The following is a 24,758-nucleotide window of genomic DNA, read 5'->3' as shown; positions in this document are numbered from 1 at the left end:
AGAAGATGGAACAAGGAGGCCCAGGCCCACTGCGGAACCAACACATGCGGTGAAGTTTTCAAGAGGCAGCCTTCATCGTAGAAAGAACATACGGACTGAATGAAGCATCAAGCCAGCCCTGGAGGAGCAGGGAACGAGGCGCTTGTTCTATCGTAGGGGACCCAAAGACTGGAAGCCAAGACTCAGAGGCATGACTTTCCAAAAGGTCCAAGCGAGGCAGACCAGGCTGGTGGCAGAGAGAAAAGAAGCCTGACTGGCAAAAGCAGACCGAGAAAAGGATGCAAGCAGCCAGAGACATGAGGGAGCTGCAGAGCCACGAGAAACGGAACACAGAGCGTGGCAGCAACGTAGAAGCTCTGCTCCACCTCCAGAAGAGACTGGAGACCGCCCTGTGACTTCCCAAAGGTAGGGAAAGGGCTGACCAGTAATTGGGGCACTGAAGGAGCTGATTGAATTAAAAAGCCTCAGAAATATATCCCAAAGAGCAAAACAGAATAAAAGAGGAATTATACAATTTGATATGAACTTTGTAAAGCCTGTAACCACATCCCGAAGACCAACGGGGGATGACAGAGAGATTATACAATTTGATACCCTGTAAATCTCGTGAACACATTCCAAACAGCAAAAGGGTATAACAGAGGAATTCTACAAGTTGATACAAACTTTATGAACAAGCCTTTTTGGAACAGTACCTGGCAAGAGAGTACACTAAGTCCGTTCAAGTGTACAATAGATAAAGCAGGGACGGGGATCCAGCCTAAGCAGAGGAACAGGTCTGGGACACATATGAAGGTGGGGAAGCTCTGCCAGTGCACAACAGCGTCCGGGACCCACATGAAAACAGACAAGGCCCATCAGTAAAGTATATAAGTGTAAAATACCAACATCATTGTAAAGATACCTATAACCAGTGGGCTGGAGCCCAGAAGAAGTCAGCGAGACACAGAGGAAATATAAAAGGATAAAAGAGAACAGGACTTTATACACCATAGGTGATTACACCATTGAGTGCTTTTGGAAAGTCTGCAGGTCTGGCAGTTAGTGAACCCGGCCTGATAAGAGACTGGAAAAAAAATACCTTTTGTTTCACAAACAGTGCAAGAGGTTCCCTCCAGAAGATTGGGTGAACTGTGTTTTGTGTTTCATAAACTGTTTTGTTTTGAGTAAAAGGTTCCCTCCAGGAGATTGGGGAGCTGTGTTTGTTTACGAGTAGAAAACTCAGACCAGAAGGTCCCAGCAGAAGAGTTTGACATTGTAATCTTTGTTTTAAAGCCAGAGGAAGAGGATCTCACCAGAAGAATTGGGGAACTGTGCTTTGTTTATAGGTTCAAGCAGGAACCAAGGAAGAGGTTCCCTCCAGGAGATTGGGGAACTGAGTTTTCGTTCATTTGGTTTGAACATTCAAGCAGTGGACATTGAAACCATATATTCTTGCACAAGAACTGTGCCTTTGAGTCCACATCCAGAATGAGAGGGGCCTCCTAGATTAATTAGACATCCAGTTTTCTATAGTGTGTTTTTGCAGTGTAAGAGACAGAAATAGGTTTAGACACAAGACGGTGGACATTTTATTTTATGGACATCCTGACTGGATCCTTAGTGTTTATTATTGAGGCGGGGCAACCCCTCATAGTAATAGGGCAAGACTGTTTTTTTTCTTTTCTTTCACTATTATAAATATGTCTATGCCAACCAATTTACCAATATTGTGTCAAGACTCGTACTTCTGCACCATTACAGTAGACATACCTTATTTGCTTACATGTTAAGGTTTCTTGTGAACTTCATATCCCCATGAAGTTCAAGATCATGTTATATGAAATGTATGCAATATTATTTTGTTTGTTACTTATAGGGAGAATGCCTGTATTATGGGTTATGAGATGTGTTCACAGTATCGTGCACTCTACCTAACATGGGTTTAGATTCTGTACTCCTTGGATAAAGGTAGCAAGAATGTGCATTCTTTCGCCCTTTTCCCCCATTGCCGACAAGTGAGTTCATACATGTAGTTGTTTCTTTACTGTTATATGTAGTTTACACTGCTGAAAGAATGTACTCAATAGTTGATCTCTCTGTGCTGGGTTGCTGGGTTGCAGTAATGTTAAGAATATTTAAAAGGAAAATGTACACCTAATGGCAATCTGTGATGGATATCTCGGTACACTGTATGTACTGTTGTTTTTGTTTTGTAATGCACAGATCCTGGTACGTCTTAAGAGATCAAACAAAGAATATCAACAAGTGTGGCACAACTTTGGCAACCTCCAAGTGAAAAATGTGCTTTTTACATTCTCAAGATCTGGTGCCTATATTAGTATCCCAGAAGACAGTGCAGCATCAACATCAAAGACTAATCGCTGGTCTGGGAGAACAGAGTGATCTGGTGCCTATATTAGTGTCCCAGAAGACAGTGCAGCATCAACATCAAAGACTAATCGCTGGTCTGGGAGAACAGAGTTCTAGAATACAACAGTCAAGGCGGAACCGTAAGTCATCCAATCCTACCTGTAGCTAACAATCCCCCCTGCACATGCATCAAACGAACCACTCCAAGCTAATTACCACAGAAAAAGGTTTGGATTCAGAAGAGGGGCTGGGTGTCAGTCTTAACCCCTTTCCTGGGCTAGTTCCTAAGTAACAGGCTGCTGCCTGGGAGGACTATGTACTTATTGATTGTTGGTACTTCCTTCCTATGCCTCCTTGGGATGGGTCTCGCTGGGGCAGAGGCTGTAAGTGGTGAAAGGTGATCATCTTGGATTCCACTACACTGCATGTGTTCCCTCTATCTGCCTGCTGTCTGTTGCCTTCCCCCTGCTGCAAACACAGTACGTTCTGGCTTATCTGTCTTCCTGGACTTCCCTCACCATAAATGTTCCTCCAGTGGTTTGGTGGGGCATTGGCTTTGTTTGTTTTGAGTTTCACAGTGGTTAATTCCTTTCCTGCTTTCAGCAGTTCAGGCTGCATGTTACAGGCTCTTGGGGTGGGAAGGATAGAGAGGCTGCAGTTTCGTTTTTTCTTCCCCTCTTATGGGAGAAGGTTATAGGATCCCCTGAGCTATTTCCCTTGGTCTTAGAGATTACCCGAGTGGGTTCTGCCCTCCACCCTCCCATCCCTGTAACTGTGATTTTGATTTCCTGGAACGGTCTGGGTTTTCATTGTATAAACCAGAGGGATTATGAGAGTTGTGTGCCTTCCCTTTCTACCCTATGGAAACACACTTGGTGACCTGGTTGTTGCATTTTGCATAAATATACCTCTATGTAACATCTTACAAACCAAAGCAAGCTATCATATATGAATGATGCCTTTTGATGTTCTCATGTTTTAGCAAACACATGGAGAGATGCATATGCAACTGTGAGATCAGACTTATTGGGTTTGATATGTCTTACTTTCAAGCACTGGTAACACACACAAATCATCATAAAACCTTTTCAATTTGATGCAGTACACACAATTCAGGCTCAGATGACCTGTGGAGGTGCTGACATAGCCAGTAGAGATATTTTGCATTTCAAATAATGTTTTTCTATGTGGAGCACATGAAGACACATCACACTGTAAAAACATTGCCCTGTGTTTAATACTGAAACAAGTGCCCACTGAACAACCATTATCTGCTTTTCTCATTCTGTCGTGAAAACAAGTGAACACAGGTATCCACACGCATGGAAGCTATTTATTAAACATGGTGAGTGCCACTTTAAATGGAGCGGTGCAATAAATCGAGGCATAATGCTTTTACACCATCATGTAATGCTCTTCCCCGTTTTCCTGCAGTGATAAAACATAAGAGGGGCACGGGCGGATATATGATTTCCTCAATGCAATTCTTCTCCGTCTTTTTAGTGCATTTTTATTTCATGCCTGCATGACATTTTCATGCACGCGTAAAACAAGTGCATTCCTATAGAATCTTCCTTGGTTTTGTCCGTGATTGGTGCTTGCAGTCACCCACAACACTGGGCCTATGGCACCAATCCCCCTTGCACTCTGCCTCATTACCACCATTTCCCTGGCATAAGGTGAGTCCCCCTGGAAGCCCCGCCACCCAGCACCCCATTTTGGGCCACAAATGTGTTCATAGAACACGTGGAGCGCGGCCTTCCAGAGCACCACAGCTAGACTCGGGCTCCTGCCTTATCCCGCCTCCTGGACGGTCCCTGCCCGTGATTGGTGCTTTCTCTGCATATGGCTCAATAGGGCAGGCAGTTGCCTGCCTGGCAGCCCCTGCGGGTAAGGGCCCCAAGGCAAAGAGCGGCTCCTACATTGACGACTCCAAGATGTGTCTGCCGTGTCAGCAGGGGAAGCAAAGGAAGCCAACAGCTAACAGACACCAACAAAACTGTGAGTGTAGCATGGGTGGGGGGTAGAGCAATCACTCTACTCCAGAAAGCCCTCGCTACTCTACCTACCTCTCTATAACGTTGACCATCATAAATATTGCACTGTACTATGCACTAACATACCGTTATGTTATGCCACTTGGCATTTGTATATCGCTCTGTATATCATTGGTAGGTCCGCAAAGATCAGCCTATGTCACCTTTGACAGGTGCAATAATCATTGGCCTGCGTTGCATCTAGATAGAATTGTGAATGTTAGCATGTCCGCACACAGAGGGAACCCCTAAGCTTAGCATGCGCCACATCTAGACAGAATTGTAAATGTCAGCATACGCTGCACTTAGATGGAATCCTCAACGTAGCCTGCGTCGCATCTAGATAGAGTTGTTATTCAATGATTGTAATACGACTCCTGCCAAGCCTAGACTAAGAGTGCAATCACGAATTAATAACCAACTCACTAACAATTTCACTCCTCTACATACACCTCTCAAACTCTAACCAAACACAACCACAAGCCTTAAACGTAGCAAACTGCACAAACCTCACTACACTGCAACAACAAAACAAACCACACATAGGCTTGCACAACAGAACATGACGACTACCGACCGAAAAACACCCCAAGCACAGCCAACGGACCCACCGGGCTGAGGCTGCCAACAGCACATCACTGCTATCTTGCACTTTTCCAGCTCATCCCCACTAACTCACCCCCTTCTCCAATTTTCAGAGCGCCAGGGGACCACTCCAGTGGTGATAGTGCGCGGCACAAATATCCTTTAACATTAACATCTGCAACAGATCAGGCAGATTACATGGTACTACATTAGGAAACACTGTTTTTCCAAGACTGAGACAAAAAGGAAATAATAAAAGTGAGTTTACCTCAGTTTACTCTTTACTTTGCCTTGTAAATGTTGGACATTGTATGGAGTGAACCCCACAGCATGTAAATGCTAATGTTGGTGGTCCTCTGTATGCAGTTTTCATTTATTACAAAATGAGGACCAATGTGTCATTTTGTGAAGACTCATAATGTATTTTACGAATACTGTGTTTATATTCTCAGCCAGAACACAGCATCGAGAATGGACAGTTAGTTAAATGAGAACCATTTTGTAAGATGTTATCTTAAATCTTGAGAAGCCGCCATTTTGTGAATCTGATAGCATGGAAGAAATGTGTGTTTGGACATAGGTGTTAATCTTATGATGCAGATTCTGCAACAAGCATATAAGCATGGGGGATATCGGCTCTTAAATGCCGCTGAAATGTAAACATTTTTGCAAAATGTTATTCAACAAGACACGCACCTTCGGGCTAAGCACAGCTCTTTGAGATGACTTGATAAAAGCATGCAGTGGGAAGGCACTGTTCCTTGGAGGTGTTACCAAAGTGGATGAAATTCAAAATGTAAACTGTATTACAAAAACGTGGATTATCATGAGACGCAGACCTTAGCACGTAGGGAAGCTGATCAAAACCGGTGATCAAAACTGGTGATTAAATTAATAACTCCAACTAGAAAGCATTGCAAGAATAACAAAAAACAACCGTTGGTCGTGATTGGTTGGCAAGACCTTAGCATGTAGTGAAGCTGATCAAAACTGCTGATTAAATTAATAACTCCAACTAGTCCTTATGGCAAGGATAACAGAAAAGACTCATACGTCATGATTGGCTGGCAAGTAAGTATGGGTGGTTCATAGGGGCTTATACCCATCAGCTGCACAGGGCAGCAGTAATCTACAGACCAGAGGCTATGCACCTGGAAGAAGACAGAGGGCAGTGCTGGAGGCCTAGTTGAGTCATACGTTTGACTGTCTTGGTAAGAGACAGCAAGCTGCTATTTGTAATGCATGGGTCATGATAGTAGCTTTCTCTATGGACCTAGAATTGGCACTTTGCCAATTTTTCCAAATTCTAATGTAATGCTTGCTTAAATAATTTGGAGGCCACTCTAAACTATAAAGCTGAACTAATTTCATGAGAAAAGACAAACGGCATTTAATATTTCATAATGAGACTGTAAATCTCATGGGGCTAAAACATTGTACTTTATCCGTTTTTACATTTTTTCCTTTTTGACTGTTACATTTTTGGGGCTGAAATAAGCCATTGTTTCCAACATGATTTTTCTTTTCCATGGTTACAGCATTGAGTGAGCATTGAGAGACACCATGATGTATTTTCGCACAGAAGAGGTACAACTACCTCTGTGCTGGTGACATCCTGAGTTTATCATGATATTGAGTTTCTCCCCAGTGCATAATACCAGCCTGTGCTGCCCATCATATTTCTTTGGGCAGGATGCGTAGATCCATCAAAGAACACAGGATGGAAGAGATGAAGCCTTTGCAAGGGGGTTTTAAAATGCTTAACTTGCTAGTTATTAAATCCATGGCTTTCAATTTCTTCTAGTTTGTTGTAGTTAACTACCCTTAGAAGTCATGGACCTTTGAAAGTTATTTAATATTTTTAAATGTTTTTGTTTTAACGGTGGTTGGAACCATTTTATGGTGGATCACCACACACTGTGGGTAATACTAAGCAGTGCTCAGATGCCTGAGGGCTTGTAGCGCTATATAAATGTGAATTAATATTATTATTATTGTTATACACACCCTCTCCTGTGCCATGTGTCATGGCTATGTCACAATAGCTACAACACACACACACACACACACACACACACACACACACACACACACACACACACACACACACACACACACACACACACACACACACACACACACACACACACACACACACACACACACACACACACACACACACACACACACACACACACACACACACACACACACACACACACACACACACACACACACACACACACACACACACACACACACACACACACACACACACACACACACACACACACACACACACACACACACACACACACACACACACCCCCCCCCCCCCCCCCCCCCCCCCCCCCCCCCTCCCTACTGGCTTGGTTGTAGGTTACTTTAACATTTTAGAAGTGACAAAGAAAAGAGTAGTATTCTAGGACTCTATACAACTATACAAGTACTTCATTGTCAATATTGCGAACTGCATTTGTTTTGACTATGCTTTTTTGTTTTATTATAACATGCTTTATTCATTTTTCCAACAATTATAAACAACCTAAACCAGGAAGAATAAAGACAAATCACCATACTAACCTCACCAGAACACCCCCGCCCCTTTAACTTCCCCCATGACACCAGATTATTGGAATACTTGAAGACACTTTCAGTCCTCTTTACGACAAACCAACTCCACACATCTTAGTCATGTATGACATTTTTCCTTCTGCAGGTCTGCACTTTGCTCCTTTTCGACTTTGAACATGTTATTATGGACTATTATTGCTGTGCATGACACATTATGCCTCCAGGTAGGCATTATCAACTATATGTCCAACTGCAAGGGCGACGCCTGTCCTGCTCAGCTCATTAAGGACCTCGGTACCACCCTCGCCCCTTTCCTGACAGCCTTTATCAATGCCTCCTTCCAATCAGGCCTTGTCCCGTCCGACCTCAAAGAGGCCTGGGTTCGACCACTCCTTAAAAAACCATCCCTAGACCCCTCAGTACCAGGTAACTACAGGCCTATTACCACGGTCCCCTTACTACTTAAAATTCAGGACAAAGCAGCTTACCTGCAAGTCCGAAAATTCCTTGAGGACTACGGCCTTCTGGGCCTTCGGCAGTCTTGTTTCAGGCCACGACATGGGACCGAAACGGCCTTACTCAACCTGAAAAATCAAATGGACGATATCGGAGACGCAGGGAAACCTGCGCTCCTTCTGCTCCTTGACCTATCCGCCGCATTCGACCTTGTCGACCACAATACATTTTGCCACCACCTCTCCATTGCAGCCAACTTCTCCCCTAAAGCGTGTGCGTGGATCACTTCGTTTCTGCAGGAACAGGCCATGAAAGTCTTTTCCGACTCGGCATGTGCCTCTCCCAGCAACATTAAATGTGGAGTACCCCAGGGGTCCTGCATCGCTCCCACCCTCTACAACTTATTTACGAGGCCCCTCTTCAACCTTCTCGACACTTGGGCATCTCATACACCAACTACGCTGATGACAAGCTGGTGCTCATCCCTCTCACAGGTAACTACGAGGCAGACAGGATCACCCTTAACTCCATTTACTGCACCTTCCAACCCTGGATGGCAGAAAATTGGCTGTGCCTCAACAGCGACAAAACCGAGCTCCTACTCATTGGGTCACTAACCATCCTGGGTAACTTTGACAAGAAATATCGCTCCTTCACCATCGATAACATACCCATTGAAGTGTCCCACACAGTTAAAACTCTCTGAGTCTACCTTGACTCAAACCTCACCATGAACAGGCAGGTCAACGCCATTGCATCCTAATCGGCCTACTACTCTAAACTTCTCAATGCAGTAAGACCCTTCCTAACCGTGCAGAACTGCCTTACTATTGCCAGGGCCATCATCGGTTCAAGACTGGACTATTGTAATGCTCTCCTCGGAGGCACATCCAGCAAAAACATTGCCAAACTCCAGCTTGTCCAAACCAATGCACTTAGGGCTGCCACAGAACTTCTGAAAAAGGATCACATATCGGACCTCAGGAGACAGGTGCACTGGCTTCCCGTTAAACAGAGAGTTATCTTCAAAATCCTCTCCATTACCCACAAATGCCTCCATGATCTAGCGCCCCCCTACCTCTCCCAGTGCATTTCCATGCCCACCTCCACCAGGCCGTCTAGGCTAGCCTACACCAACCTGATTACCAAGCCCAAAACATGCAGAGTGCGTGCTGGAGGCTCTAATTTCCCAGCTATCTCTGCCGACCACTGGAACACACTCCCCACTCAAATAAGGGCTATCAACTCCCACTTAGCATTCCGCAAAGCCATCAAAACCAGTCTGTTTGTCTGAAATGTTCGTGCCTAGCATTTGCTTGGTACTCAACTGAAATCTATGTCTGCTTAATGTACTTGCAACTGCCTTGCCTTAGGATGTAACTAAGTAATTGCATGTTCCAAAGTCGTATTCTTGCCTACTTACACCTTCTTGAAAAAGTGCCTCAATGCCCGTGGGCTGTAGTGCGCTATACAAATGTAAAAAATAAAATAAAATAAATAAATATGTATATATTCTTGTATGTTAATTGGGAATTCCTAGCTTGCCTCGTATTAGGGTATGCATTTCCAGGGACTTTAGTTAATCACAGCAGATGATTCCTGGCCACGCAATGGCACATCCTATGATCCGGTAATGGAATATGAGAAATGATCAGCAGCTGTACTCACCTGTGCTTCCAGGGCTAACTCAATTCAATGCAATTACAAAATACAACTTAGGCCATGTTTCAGATGGGTATCTGGTCAACTGTTCAGCTGAAATCTGTATACATATTTTGTAAGCACTATAGCATACATTTCAGTTTATAGGAAGGAATGGGTTCTCCCCCACCATTGAGAAGTCTCTGTTATGAATGCCTTTGACCACCAAAGTGTGCAGTCTGGCTGCACCGTTCTTGTTCTTCTCCTACTGTGTCTTTTGGATTCTTCCTCAGAATGCACCTGGGAATTCCCTCTCTGATGTCCCTATTGTGGGTTATCTCCAATGACATTCCCATATAAGTTGTTCTTCAAATGGATAGTATCTTCCCACTTATTCACCATGTTCCAAGATAATATCATCCCCGAAGTGTTAGGCAGATGGGGAGAAAGACTGGGAAAAGGGTACCATGTACCAAAACACAATATCCCCCTTGTCCTTATGACAATCAGCCTAACCCTCTTCTGACTTTTTAAGGTCACTATAAGGTAGTTCCCTATATTCCGCTCTTAGAGTACCTAACAGTTCTGAGACGAGGAAGAAGCAACTGAGAGTAATGGATATCATTTAATCTCACAACTTTGGTAATGTGACGAAGAAGTTGCATGAAGGTCAGGCTTGTCCATGTAATCAGGGCCAGGCAGTATTGGTTAATGGTATACACCTGCAGTCCATTAATGGACCACAGATGTATAAAGGGTAGAAGGCTGAACCACACGGGAGAGACAAAGAAGGAGCATGTGGGATATTTTGACCCATTCCAATGTGCCCCACTACATCTCTTTATTTCAATGGTGAAGGAAACAGCCCAAAATGGATGCGCTGACTCATGTGCAAGCCAAAATCTTCAAAACTGAGTTTGTAATACCCAGAAAATGATACGCACCACCCTGCCAACCCCATTTCAGGTGGGGTAAAACGAGAGTAATCACTGCAGGAATGTGCCAGTGGGCTCTGCCACAGTCAACATGGAGCAAAAGTGAATGAAAAAGCATTGTTGTGCTAGAAACCGAAAATGCCTTTTAAAATGTTAGCTTTTCAACCTCAAAAAGTGCTGTTTTGGCGCTAGATACAGTCATTTCTACTGAATCATTGAGATTAAAAGGGCCTTGAAATGCCCAGGATCATCCAGTGTGGTTCAGAGGAACCAGGCCTCATTTGAGTGACAGCTACTGACAAATGTATCTGAGAAATCAACCAGGGACTGTGTGTTTCATTTTCACAGCAAAAGCGACTATTTTCGTTGCAACAAGTATCAGAAAACAGCTGTACAAAGAAAAAGTATAAACAAAGGCTGGATACATTTAGTCATGCTGCAAACAACTCCAGCACTCAATGGAAGAACTAATGCTGACTAAAATGTGTATTTGCTGCAGAGGAAAACTGACTTTAAAGGAAATATGTTAAATGTGCTTTTGCCTGAATAGGAAGCAACATCGCCTGTTGCAAAGTATATTCTTGTGTTAAGGCTTAATTCTTTAAGACTGTCAAAGGATTGCTAATGTTAAAAATCCACCTATAAACTGTTTAATTTTATATGTTTAAATGAAAGATTTAAAAAGGTGAAACTTAGAGCTAAACCCACTGACAGTTCTTAGCCTGAAAAAGATTGACACCTCCACTGCTGGCAGGTTAGGCTAATTGCTGCTGGGAGGCCTTGCATACTCATGACAAAGGGACTTCATTAGACATTCGTCTTTGCCGCAGGCGAAGATAATAGCAGGCTTGGACACTCACCTTTCCAGGGGAGGGGCAGGAAGCTCCACTCTCCAGGGAGAGGCCCCCATTCAACTTCATAGGATTTGACAGTTTCTTACGCTTGGGAAGAAAGAAAAAAAAACTGACATGTGACTTTTGGGTTTAAAATGCTCATTTTGCCACTGAACTTCAATACATTTAACTTGGCAGCCAGAATGAGAAAAGATATGAAAAATGCATACATGTAAATCTGAATTTATGCTAGTCATTCGAAAACTTGGTAGAATTTCTTACTGCGTAAGGAACAGAAGTTACAAAGAATGACCAATGGCGCCGTTATGCTAGTCATTCGAAAACTTGGTAGAATTTCTTACTGCGTAAGGAACAGAAGTTACAAAGAATGACCAATGGCGCCGAAACTATTAATATTGCAAACCTAACGTTGTGTACACATGTCCTAGCGGTAATTGCGGATATATGTACAGAATTGGGAAATGTTAGGCCAAACCTTTCATAGTTTGAATTGCCATAATTCAACAGAAAGACTGAACCAGGAGTTGGATTGGAATGTGACCCACGAAATATGTAATTTATGTATCTGATTTTCTTAGAGGGCATAATTACATAAATATGTATTTGTGGAAAAGTTAGATTTTGGTCCCAATAGTTATGGGAGGTTTCCAGATCATCTCATATACCATGACAGCAATTAGCAATGCGGAAACTATGCCTTTGACCAATCACAGCATTGTGGGTGTGGGTTGCAAGTCTACCCCTACCATAAACCTTAGTGATGACATTTGGCATGATAAAATAAGGGAACCTCACAGCACACACAGACACTGATTCCTGACTCCTTCCTGATTTTCTGCATGGCACCCTGTTCCTGAATTCTTCATCTTTGTTCCTGATTCCAGATTTCTTTGTAAAGCCAAGTCCTATGCATTGCTGAACTCACTTTTCAGCTAGGTCCGAATTCTGAAGCAATCCCAAAACTTAAGGGAAGCATTTTGATTCAGTCTGGTTTGCTACCATAAATGCTTGCCAGCTCCAAACTCACCAGCCCACTGATCTACGGTCTCCAGTGACCAGAAGGGCCAATCCAGTCCAGTGCAGTAACCTGAGGTGCCAGTCCAGCTGACCAGAACCGCCCACCTGACCTATCCCGCCAGAAGTGCCCTGCTGCCCGTTGTTAGACCTGACCCGAGTGATGACCAGAACCCTTGACGGTCCAAAATCTTAAAATTAAAGTGGACTGTAAGCATAAATAGGAATTATAGTAAACCATAGCATATCTTGCCTTGTCCTATTCCAATCTATAATCCATCCTGTCTTTACCTTAAGAACCTAAAAATATTGTCAGAACCATTCTTGCAACCCTGTCTGTAATTCCTAGTGTTAGCGCCGATTTTATCTTCATTTTTGTTTTACTAGACCATAAGCCATTAGTGATTTTGAGTAAACAAAGTAATTCCCATAAAGAAAACGGGGTATCCGCCACGTGAAGGGTTACAAGCGGCCGTGTAACTATGGAGATTCACGGTGGCATTCTCTTTTTCTTAGCCATTAAATCTAGTTTAAGTAAAACTAACCTGTCTTTTTAAAAACGATTTTCTGTTTTTCACTGCTCTATTTTGCGAAACACCTCTCATTCAACCTTGCATAACTCCCTCAATTTAATAGCTAGAGCCTTGTCTCAATTCTGACTTAAGCATAAGACCTGTAGCTACCACATCCCAAAACCGTGTATTTCACCCGTTTTTCTTAAAAACCATTTAGTGAATTTTAGGCAGGAATTCGCAATTCTGCAAAGTTTTACATATCTGATTTTCAATTTAAATTATTTCCAAACTTCCATTAAGATTCAAAGTGTTTATTTTCGCTATACTATAGCTTGTTTGTTAGCATCTTTTCAGTGTTGCTCCCATAGAGATTTATCTTGATTTAAGGACTTTTGCACACTTTTCATTGTTTCACACAGCCATTTTCGAATGTCATTTTAAAAGTGTAAGATTTCCAAACCGTTTTTCTCTCTTGTTTGGGGAGGGAAGGTTATCTATAAATTCTGTGATGATCTTTACTCCTGAATACCTGCTGCTTACTTACATCTGTGTAGAATTGCTTATTTGTGAGTTGAGAAATTTGCAGGGGGAAATCTTAACTTAAATGCTATCTTTTCAACAAGCCAAAACTCTTCTTTTCTCGTGCTTTATATTCTGTGTTGCTAAAAGTGAATTCAACTGCATTACCTAGTTTCTTTTTTGTATTGTCACCACATTGGTGATTGCTGCCCCATATATTAAAGCATATGTTTGATTTGAATTTTAAATAAATAAATATTACCTTTACCAACCAGCTTGATTCCTGGTCCATTGTGACCTGGGGGTATTTTGAGAAGGGATGTGATATGAGTGGTATATAACTCAGAATTTTGAACCTTTAGACACAATAAAATAAGTATTTAGTTTGCGCACTGCGTACTAGGCAGAGACCAGGGTATATTGCCTGATTGAAATCCTTAACAGATTTGGGGGCTCGTGCCATGATTTTAAGTTTGAGTTACCACCCGTGACAGCCTAACACAGCAGACTAACCTGCAGGGTAGAGACACCTTGTTTGGTTGGTGTACTGTGCTACACTGTACAAGGACCCCTCAAAATAAACACTCCAAAACCAGGCATGTTTGTAAAAGTAAATCAACCCTGAAATAATTCATAAAGAGATTGATATTTCCAAAAGGGTGATTCCAGTAGAAATCAATATGGCTAGGGAGCACCTCCTGCACAAACATTTTGTCAGGGGTGAGTGGCCAGAACAGAATGAACATGTTTGGCTGCAGGAAATCAAAGAACAGGTCACTGCCATGGACCTGGATACATCGCAAGACAAGGGCCCATTACACCAAGCTCTTAGTGCGTTGTACATGGCCCCAAAAGTGAAAGAGGAGCAGAGTAAAATTGTCAGAATAGCAGCCTACCTATACCTCCACATAGGAATAATACGGAAAAGCACACTGAAAACATTGTTCTGGCAAAGAATCAATTGGAAACACTAGCGAGAATCCAGACTGATCTATACTCTGCAGAGCAAAGGCTACTGAAGAGCCAAGAATTAGAGACAGAGGCCCTCATTCCAAGATTGGAGGTAGTCATGGCGCTATTTGCGCCATGACTTCCTCCAGTAACGGGTCCGGCACCGGTCTAGTTCAATGGGGACTTACCGGTGTAGTCCGACCTTTGCAGGACCGGTAAGTCCCCATTGGAAAAGCCATTCGCCATTCCCATTTGAGCTCCCATAGGGCTCAATGGGAATGGGGAAGGCGCTAATAACGGTATCGGAAATTGCGGTACCATAATTAGCTCTGTAGTCCCTTAGCGGGTCCCGCCCATAACGCCTGGTCACACCAGGCGTTAAAGGAGGTACCTGCTAAGGGTCCTCGTAGTAGGGCGGTAAGAGATTACCGGCACCGGTCTCCTTACCGGTGCCCGGTATCCCTTACCGCCCTACTTGGAATGAGGGTCAGAATCTAGACAAAATTAAGAGGATCGGGCTCTCCTACAGAAAGAGAATGCAGAGCAAGACACCCAATTACAGGCAGTAAAAGAGGAGTGTCAGGAAAGGGTTGACTCTTTGAAACAGAGTCAACAGAAACTGGCGCAACAATTAAATTATAATAGAGCTTGCTTAGAACAGATAGTTACCCTACAAAACCAATTAAGAGGATCGGGCTCTCCTACAGAAAGAGAATGCAGAGCAAGACACCCAATTACAGGCAGTAAAAGAGGAGTGTCAGGAAAGGGTTGACTCTTTGAAACAGAGTCAACAGAAACTGGCGCAACAATTAAATTATAATAGAGCTTGCTTAGAACAGATAGTTACCCTACAAAACCACATAGAAATCTTGAAAGAGGAAAATAATACATTAATTATGAGAGACCTAGACTCTCAAACAGAATTTGATGAGGAGCTCCAGAAATCCAATACATTCAAAAAACATAGGGACGACCTCGCTGAACTGAGAGGCACCCTAAGTCAGGAGAGGGGACGCCTTAGGCCAGGAGGTAAGCCACTTAAAAACTGAGCTAGAGGGAAGAAAGCTGGCCCTCCAGGAGCTCAATGAATTAAAAACATAACATGAGAAGCTACTAGAGCACACCAGACGGCTGGAAGATTCTCTGGAAAAGAACACCCAAACCATTAATGCCAAAACTCAGGAGGTGAGTCTCCTGTAGCAGAAATTGGCCCAGTATGCCCAGACCAGGCAGGAAGCACAGAGAGACAATGAGGCTCTCTGTGAAAAGAATGATGTGCTCCACCAACAGATAGCAATGCAAGAGCGAATCATTGAGACCAGTAAGGCCTTGATAGAGGAACAAAAGGCTCTGATTTTTGCATATCACCAGGGAATAGGGGCTGAAAGAGAAACGGTAGAAAGGTATAGAGCAACCCCTGATCCTAACATCAGGACCTCTGTAATAAGGGACTCTAACCCCTTCAGTACCATGAACTCTGCCACCTTCATGTCCACTGGCGCATATGAACCAGGGGCCATGGTGATGGTCGACTTCAACAGAATTGGTAGGATAGGACTGACGGATCAACGCCTCCCGGAAATTGATGGACGGGCGTCTCTGTACAGATCCCCAAATGTTAGGGCTAATATCTCTGACCAGGAAGACTCAGATGAGGGGAGAGTCAGGGAATTGGATCTTCAAAAAAAATGACTACCAAAAGATCTGTTTGTTAAATTTGGTGGGGAACTCCAGGAAATAAAGCCCAAAAAGAGTATCCTCAATACCTCTTCCCAGCTAGGACAATGGTGGGGGGGGGTACTCCGCAAATCTTGGCAGCAGGGGAGAGTCAGAAGACTCTTCTGAGCACCACAGGAATAGGGAAACTAGGCCCCCACATTCTGCAAGCCCTTCTCAAGCTCGCAGAATCAGGGAGGGCCTAGAGGATCAAGAAGCCACTTCCAGTAGTAGTGCCTCTGAGTCAGAAGACGAGTGGACTTGGGTGGCTAAAACCAAAAAGGCAAACAAAATCAAGAGAGCTATGCAAAAAGATCCCCTGAAGCAGATCAAGGCAATTAGGAGTGTTATAACTCCCTATCATAAAAATGCAAAGTATTCGGTCTGGGAACACCTTTAATTATATGTACAGATGATGGACACTTTTCATCTGAAAGACAGTCAGAATTGCATCCAGTATGTGAAATGGACATTCTCCCCTTTCGTACTCCAGCTTCTTTGCGGGACTGGAGGATCAGAACCACTCAAAATGTTCCACCTACAGGGGGCCATCTTTAAACACTTCTCTGTCCATAGAAACCCCCAAGAGGCCCGCAAGGCTGCCTACAATCTGCAGTGTGGGGAAGACCAGGCCCCACAAGAATTTGTGCCTTTGCACAGACCACCAGGAGGGTGCACACTGATAGGGAGTTCATCAACACCTTCTTCCATGCACTCCCCAAATACATAATGATTTAGCTGGTGAGGGACTGTCACGAGAAGAGATCACTGGACTGGGTCATAGAACAGGCAACCCATATTTATGAGGTGCAGAAACCTGTAGATAAAAAGAACACCAATAAAACCCCCAAACCAGCCAACACACCGGCTACTGCTAAGGTGGCAGAAGTGAAGGTTGCCCCCATTTTAAATCTGGAGATGGGGGGGGCCTAAAAATATACCTGTACAGAATCCATCCAGCCAAAGAACCAGAAGGCCCTCGGGCCAATCCCAGACAGGTAGTCAGGGAGGTAATCCCACAAATGGGACCCCTAACTCCCCTGATTACATTAGCCCCCGATACAAGGGTAACAAACCCATCCTGGGGTATGTGTGGACTCCTGCAGTCCAAGGGGGGGATCCAACTAGGTAGGTACCAACCCAGGAAACTTCCCTCCTAACTTTCCCCAGGAGGGCAGTAATCCCCAAAATGCTGGGTTGTTTCTTTACCCGGTACCCTCAAAACGTCAACCTGCAAAACAACCCTCCTTTCTTTCCCCACTTTCCTGGTACTCCAGAACAATGACGGGGAGAGAACCCCGATAGTTCACTGGTTCCAAAGGAGGAGGCACGGGGGCAGGAGGGTATAAAGCCTTAGAGGAAGCTTCCTTCCCCACTTGAGAAAAGCCCCTGGAAACCCATGAATCGGAACCAAAATCTCCTGCCCCCGGAAGTCTGCAACCCAAGGAACAGAGGGGCGGGTAGGAGAAATAAAGGACATAAAAAAACCATTTTGTAGAGGAGGTTAGTGTCCTCCCATTTGAAGGAGAGGGGTCCTCGGAGGACTCTGGGGGGAAAAAGATCTTCTCCTTCAGGGATGGGGGAACTCCTCCCAAAGAAAAATGGGGCCTGAGAGATCCTAATGCAAACTGGGTGAATGTGGGGAGTTAGGATCTCCCATCACTGAACCCCAAAATGATAATCCAGAAAACCCCACTGCCCAAACCTATTCTGGTGACTGCCTCCAAAAAGGGGAGGGGGGGGCCCAGAATCAGAACCAGGGGAGCCCAAAACTCCCCCAATATCCAACTGCCACATTTTTCTTGCAGATCCCCAAGCTCCCACACAGAATCCTGCCCAAACTACCCCTGTGTTGGAATCAAGAATCAAGAAACTAACCCACCAACTGGCCCAAAATGAACATTATATTTGCCCCCTTGAGGAGAAGGAGGGAAGATTTTATGCCCCGATCCAAGTACAAGGGCAATGTACATTTTCGGCACTGGTGGACCCTAGATCCCAAGCCACTCTTCTGTCAAAGAGAGCCTTTGATCAGCTGAATTCAGGAAGGGGGGAGGGATACCAAATCCCTCTCAACCCTCTTCCAGGACAACTTCAGAACTTAGATGGCAATGAAATTCCCGTCGAGTGGACTGCGCATTTGGAAATTAAAATTGGGCGATACAAGGTGAGACACCTGGTCATAGTTGTGATGCCGGAGGGCATACCCTGTCTACTAGATGGCACATTTCACATGGTTGAACAAAAACAGGATCATATTGAGTTCATTTTCAAAACAACAAAATCCCTGATGTGACATTCATTTCTGTAGGACAACAAACTGGTGATGGGAATTCCTCTCTATTTCTGAAAATCAACCTTCCTTTCAGTTTCAAATGGCATTCCACAATGTAAGGAAATACTCTGAAATTCTATACTAATTCACAATCAGAAAATCCCACTTTCATAGTCCAAAATGATGAGAAACCAGCTCAAAGTTTAGCTGACATTCAGAAAATTAGAGAACAGTTATTTATCCCTATTCAGTTAAATGAGGGGAAGGACTCTGTTCTCCCCCGAGTGTCAGTGAACAACAGTAAGAGCTTCATCAGCAAAGCCATGTTCCGAAAACTCCAAAAAGATCCAGCCATTCCCACATTTAAATTGATAGACAAATGGGAAAAGGACCTGGAAACTCCCAATTCCAAACATCTCCTGCCTAGCAGGTGATGCTCAAAATTTCGATGGGCAACAAAAGCACATACTTAACTGTTGGGTCGTGCAAGATGTCCCTGATGCATTATATGTAGGCAGTGACATGCTCAATCGCTTTGCCATTAATTTGGACCTGATAAACTACAAAGGCTGGCCCCGATTAGGGGGTAATCCCATGGACTTTGATGATTCAGAAAAAGCATTTCAGTCAGCCTAATTGCTGCCGTATGCAGTTGAAGTCCAAATTGGAGAGGAAGTCCCCCATCCCAGGACGGACATGACTTGTCCCACTTACAGTAAAAAGTAAAAGAGGACAGAAACTGCAAAATCCTGATGCATATGTTCACCTCAACGCCTTTCTCCAACATCAAGGGTTGGGGTTAAGCCCAACACCATTAGTCAATATAGAACACAACACCATTCCAATATTGGTGGATAACAGCGACCTTAGGAGTATGACTCCATTGTTTGTGAAACAATATCGCTTGCCTCTCGTATCCATGGAGTCTCTCACAGAAATAATCAAAAACCTTGAGTCCAATGGGATAATTCGGCTAGTCCACAGCACCTTTAATAATCCGGTGCTGGGGATTTTACAACTGAACGGCCAGTGGATACTCTGTGCTGACCTAAGGGAGCTAAACAAACGTGTCCCTTACATTGACCAGGGGCTGGCCCAGAACCAGGGGTCAAAGGTATACACTGCCATTGACCTGACCAATGGGTACTGGACCGTACCTGTCAGTAGGGAGGACAAATACAAGCTGGCCTTTACCTTCGGGGGGCAGCAGTACGCATGGACCCGGACTCCCTTCGGATACATCAACTCTGGCAATTAATATAATATCTTCTTACACAAGGCCATGCCCGACTTGGGTGAAAGGGGTAACCTGGCCTATGTAGATGATGTTCTGATCAAAAGCTGAACTGTGGAGGAACACATAGCGGAAATTCGTTATGTTCTATACAGTTGAGGGTTGCCGGAGCAAAACTATCTTTCCAAAAGGCACAGTGGTGCAGGACCTGTGTCAATTTCTTGGGGCATGAGCTTTCTACTGTAATTAGTCAGCACAAGGAGGATCCTTAGCTCACGCAGAGTTGTGGGGTCTTTTAGTTTCAGTATTATACCAAAAGCATGACAAGGTCAATAAAGTCATCTCCTATGCAAGTAAGACTTCTTACTCCTGGCAACGGTGTAAGCATTGAAAAATGACCGCCCGTTCATCCAGAAGGAACACATAGTGGAGACTCCACACCAGCCTCTGCAATATCTTCAAAGTGACAGAATCTGGGCCGGAAATGTGAATAATTCCAGAATTACTTCCTGGATTCTGTCAATGCAAGGCTTTCCTGTGGAGGTCTGATGTGGCCAAAACAAGAAGAGTCCCCTCGCGCAAGGTCTGGCTGACTTGCATGATTGTGCCAGAGAAAACTGTCTCGAGGACGAAAGTCTTAAAATCCAGGACAACATGGAGGCGTACCTGAATTCCCTGCACAAGATCTATGAAGAAGACAAGTGCGAAGGAATGTCCACTGTCTATGTGGATGGGTGCTCCTAACGGAACTGGTGGCCGGCATGGGGAATTCCTGGGTGAATGATGCCCCGGAACCCTCCACTGGGTACAAAATCAGTCCCCATAGTAGTCAGGTGGCAGAGGTGATGACAGTTCATCAAGCCATCCTCACTGCTTTCCAACACCAACTCCACGAACTGGTCAAAATCACATATTCAGATTGTGTCCAGAACGGGTTCATGGAGCACCTGGTTAATTGGAAAAACAGAGGTATGCTATGTGCTAACAAACCACTAAAACATGGCAAGCTAATACAAAATATTGATGATCTGGTCACCTCTAGCGGGATGACCATCTACTGGAAAAAGATCAAGGGTCATTCCAGAATAGAGGGACCAGACAAAACTGGAAATGACCTAGCTGATCAACTGACCAAAACTGGAGCCATCCCAGGGGATCTCCTTGAGATTGAGTCCCTTTTTTGGGGAAATCCAGGTCACTGCTATCACTAGGTCCCAAACAAATGCTCACAGTGAACTCTCAACTGCCCAGTGGAGTAAAGAGACCCCAGATGCTGATTTAATCACGGCTCAAAAAGGGGGTCCAATCATTGGTAAGTTTTATCAACACATTGAGGACCCTGAGAACTTTCCCCTGACGGATACCGATTGCTTTGGGAAAGTGGACCTCAGATTGTTGATGAAATGTCCAAAAATGTTCCGAATCCAAGACGGTTTGTTGGTGAGGAGCTCCATATCTGGCTGTGACCAGTTGGTAGTCCCTACCTCATTCCGAAGCCTGATGCAAAGTCACGCCCATGATGCGGCCACAGCCAGTCATCGGGGGTTTCATACTACTTTAGAAATCTTGCAAGAGGTTGCATACTGGCCACACATGGGGCAGGACCTCAACCAATACTTGAAGGGGTGTCTTGTGTGCGCAATTCCAGCCAACACCACTCACACACCATGCTCCCCTTCAAAAGAGGGGGATGACACTGCCTTGGTCAGATTTACAAGTCGATTTCATCAGGCCCGTGATTCGCTCCTCTAGGCGGGAACAAGTACATGTTAACCGTAACATGCTTGTTTACTAAGTGGGTGGAATGTCTCCCGGCCCCAAATTGCAAGGCAGAAACAGCAGCTGCCCTGATGCTCAATCACATCTTCTCGCGTTTTGGACTCCCCAAAGGATCGAGTCAGACCGAGGTAGTCACTTCACCAGCGAAGTGATGACAAAGATGTGGGAGATACTTGGGGTAAAAAGGAAACTACACATTGCATACCGCTGTCCTCTAGTGGTGGAGTTGAGAGGTACAATACAACCATTGTGAGCATTCTGAAAAAATGTGTGGCAGACTCTGGGCCAAGTTGGGATATTCGATTACCCCTTGTTCTGATGGCCATTCGATCTACTCCTGCAACTAAAATATCTCCATTTGAGCTGATGACTGGACGAAGGATGGTGCTACCCCAGCATCTGCTCTATAGAACCCAAGAGCAGACATCGATAAATGCCTCCGCAACTCATGAGTATGTTGAGAATCTGAGATAACACCTTAAACATGCTTTTGCGTATGCTCAGCGGAATCTAGAAAGATCTGCAGACAGCATGAAGACCCACTATGACCTTAAGACAACCAAAAAGGAATATCAAGTAGGAGACAGAGTCTACTTGTACAATTTCCAAAGGAACCAAGCTAAAGAGCGCAAATCTTTGCCTAGCTGGCGGGTACCTTTTGAAATTGTGGACAAAATCTCACCAGTCGCCTACAGAATCTGCATCCCAAGGGCGACTTGACAGAAGAAGAAAAGTGGGTCTGCATCAATCAGCTAAAGAGTTGCCACCCCAGGCACACTTTGCGACACATAGAGGAGTCCAAAGAAAACACATTGGAAGAGAATTATGAAACATAGGAATATTTCAAATTGTCACTGAATGCATGCGTCTATCCCACTGCTGAAATCCCAATTGGAGGACAGTAGGGAGGAAAATTATCATAACTGGTTTGTGTTCTATTTTATAGATTTGCATTGATTATACCTAACAATCAAGGAGGACCTCATCGGGGAACTGGAAGGAAAAACCCAAGGAAATCCGGAGTGTCGCTCCACACCTGAAAAGAAGACCTGAGAGAAGATGGGGGTATCGTTCCTATTCCAATCAGAGCCGGTCGAGGAGAGCGTGTCGCATCATTCACTGATGGAAGAACTTACACCTGAATAAACCTGCGTTTTCATGAAAAGAAAGATCCCACTTGCCCGACTTCCCCACGACTGTGAGTCAAGCCGAAGTCGGGGGTGGGGAGGTTCTGTGGGATATTTTGACCCATTCCAATGTGCCCCACTACATCACTTTACTGCAATGGTGAAGGAAACAGCCCAAAATGGATGCGCTGACTCCTGTGCGTGCCAAAATCTTCAAAACTGCACTTGTAATAACCAGAAAATGGCCAATCCCATTTCAGGTGGGGTAAAACAAGAGTAATCACTGCAGGAATGTGCCAGTGGGCTCTGCCACAGTCAACATGGAGCAAAAGTGAATGAAACCGCATCTTTGTGCTGAAAACCGAAAATGCCTTTTAAAATGTTAGCTTTTCAACCTCAAAAAGTGCTGTTTTGGCGCTAGATCCATTCATTTCTACTGAATCATTGAGATTAAAAGGGCCTTGAAATGCCCAGGATCCTCCAGTGTGGCTCAGAGGAACCGGGCCTCATTTGAGTGACAGCTACTGACAAATGTATCCTTGAGAAATCAACCAGGGACTCTGTTTCATTTTCACAGCAAACGCGACTATTTTCGTTGCAACAAGTATCAGGAAACAGCTGTCCAGAGAAAAACTATAAACAAAGGCTGGACACATTTAGTCATGCTGCAAACAACTCCAGCATTCAAGGGAAGAACTAATGCTGACTTGCTGCAGAGGAAAACTGACTTTAAAGGAAATATGTTAAATGTGCTTTTGCCTGAATGGGAAGCAAAATTGTCTGTTGCAAAGTATATTCTTGTGCAAAGGCTTAATTCTTTAAGAATGTCAAAGTATTGCTTATGTTAAAAATCCACCTATTAACTGTTTAATTGTATATGTTTAAATGAAAGATTTAAAAAGGTGAAACTTAGAGCTAAACCCACTGACAGTTCTTAGCCTGAGAAAGGTTGACGCCTCCACTGCTGGCAGGAAAGGCTAATTGCTGCTGGGAGGCCTCGCATACTCATGAAAAAGGGACTTCATTAGACATTCGTCTTTGCCCCAGGCGAAGGCAATAGCAGGCTTGGACACTCGCCCTTCCAGGGGAGGGGCAGGAAGCTCCACTCTCCAGTGAGAGGTCCCCATTCAACTTCAAAGGATTTGACAGTTGCTTTCACTTAGGAAGAAAGAAAAAAAACGGACATGTGACTTTTGGGTTTAAAATGCTAATTTTGCCACTGAACTTCAAGACATTTAACTTGGCAGCCAGAATGAGAAAAGATATGAAAAATGTATACATGTATATCTGAATTTATGCTAGTCATTTGAAAACTTGGTAGAATTTCTTACTGCGTAAGGAACAGAAGTTACAAAGAATGACCAATGGCACCGAAATTATTAATATTGCAAACCTAACATTGTGTACACATGTCCTAGGGGTAATTGCGCATATATGTACTGAATTGGGAAATGTTAGGCCAGACCTTTCATAGTTAAAATTGCCAAAATTTAACAGAAAGACTGAACCAGGTCCCACCGACTTGGGAGTTGGATTGGAATGTGACCCACGAAATATGTAATTTATGTATCTGATTTTCTTAGAGGGCATGAATATGTATTTGTAGAAAGGTTTTGGTCCCAATAGTTAGGGGAGGCTTCCAGGTCATCTCATAAACCATGAACATCCCTTTCTGTCATCCAACCAGCAAAAAGCAAGGCAGCCACTGTGTGTCAGGTTTCTTTTTGTTTTCTCTTTGTATTGAGGATTGTGAGTTTGGTGTGAGTGGGAAGTTTTCTACTTTGGTTGGTGTGGCCCTAACCCTTTAATACAGAATACTGAGTCTGGCCCAAGGCAAGATGGAGTTTCTCAGTAGGAGCTCTGATTGGCTAGAGAGGACAGCAGGACTACAATTAACATTCTAAACTGTCATTCTCTGTCTTTCATTCTGTCAGGCTGAGAGTATTCCTGCATCCGCGGAAGCTGCTGAACCCTCTACAATCTCCCTGAAGTGTAATACTCAGAGCTAGATGGAACTCAGCTCTGCTTACTATACCCCAAAGTGAAAGGGGGAAGAGGATAACATAAAAAAACACCAGGTTGGCGACGTCAAGACTAGCTGATGCTGAACCTGCAGAGAATACATAAACATAGATCCTCTCATTACTTACTTAATATCGAAGTTTAGAGACTTTTATCCTTAACTAAAGTATTAA

The 24,758-nt window shown here is 44.1% G+C and overlaps 1 protein-coding gene across 4 annotated transcripts in view; it reads left to right on the top strand.

Moving 5' to 3' along the window:
* The window catches only part of LOC138516193 (uncharacterized), a 402,743-nt gene that overhangs the window by 224,741 nt on the left and 153,244 nt on the right, over positions 1-24,758 (top strand). For all 4 annotated transcript variants that reach the window (XM_069631134.1, XM_069631133.1, XM_069631135.1 and 1 more), the window contains one exon: positions 2,206-2,492. In XM_069631134.1, the coding sequence (XP_069487235.1) occupies positions 2,282-2,492 (211 nt within the window). In that variant the 5' untranslated portion in view covers positions 2,206-2,281. The remainder of the gene's footprint in view (positions 1-2,205; positions 2,493-24,758) is intronic.

This window comes from Ambystoma mexicanum, chromosome 6q, assembly GCF_040938575.1.
Source record: "Ambystoma mexicanum isolate Mex_15411 chromosome 6q, UKY_AmexF1_1, whole genome shotgun sequence".
Classification (NCBI taxonomy): Eukaryota; Metazoa; Chordata; class Amphibia; order Caudata; family Ambystomatidae; genus Ambystoma; species Ambystoma mexicanum.
This window is presented reverse-complemented; position numbering and strand designations above follow the sequence as displayed.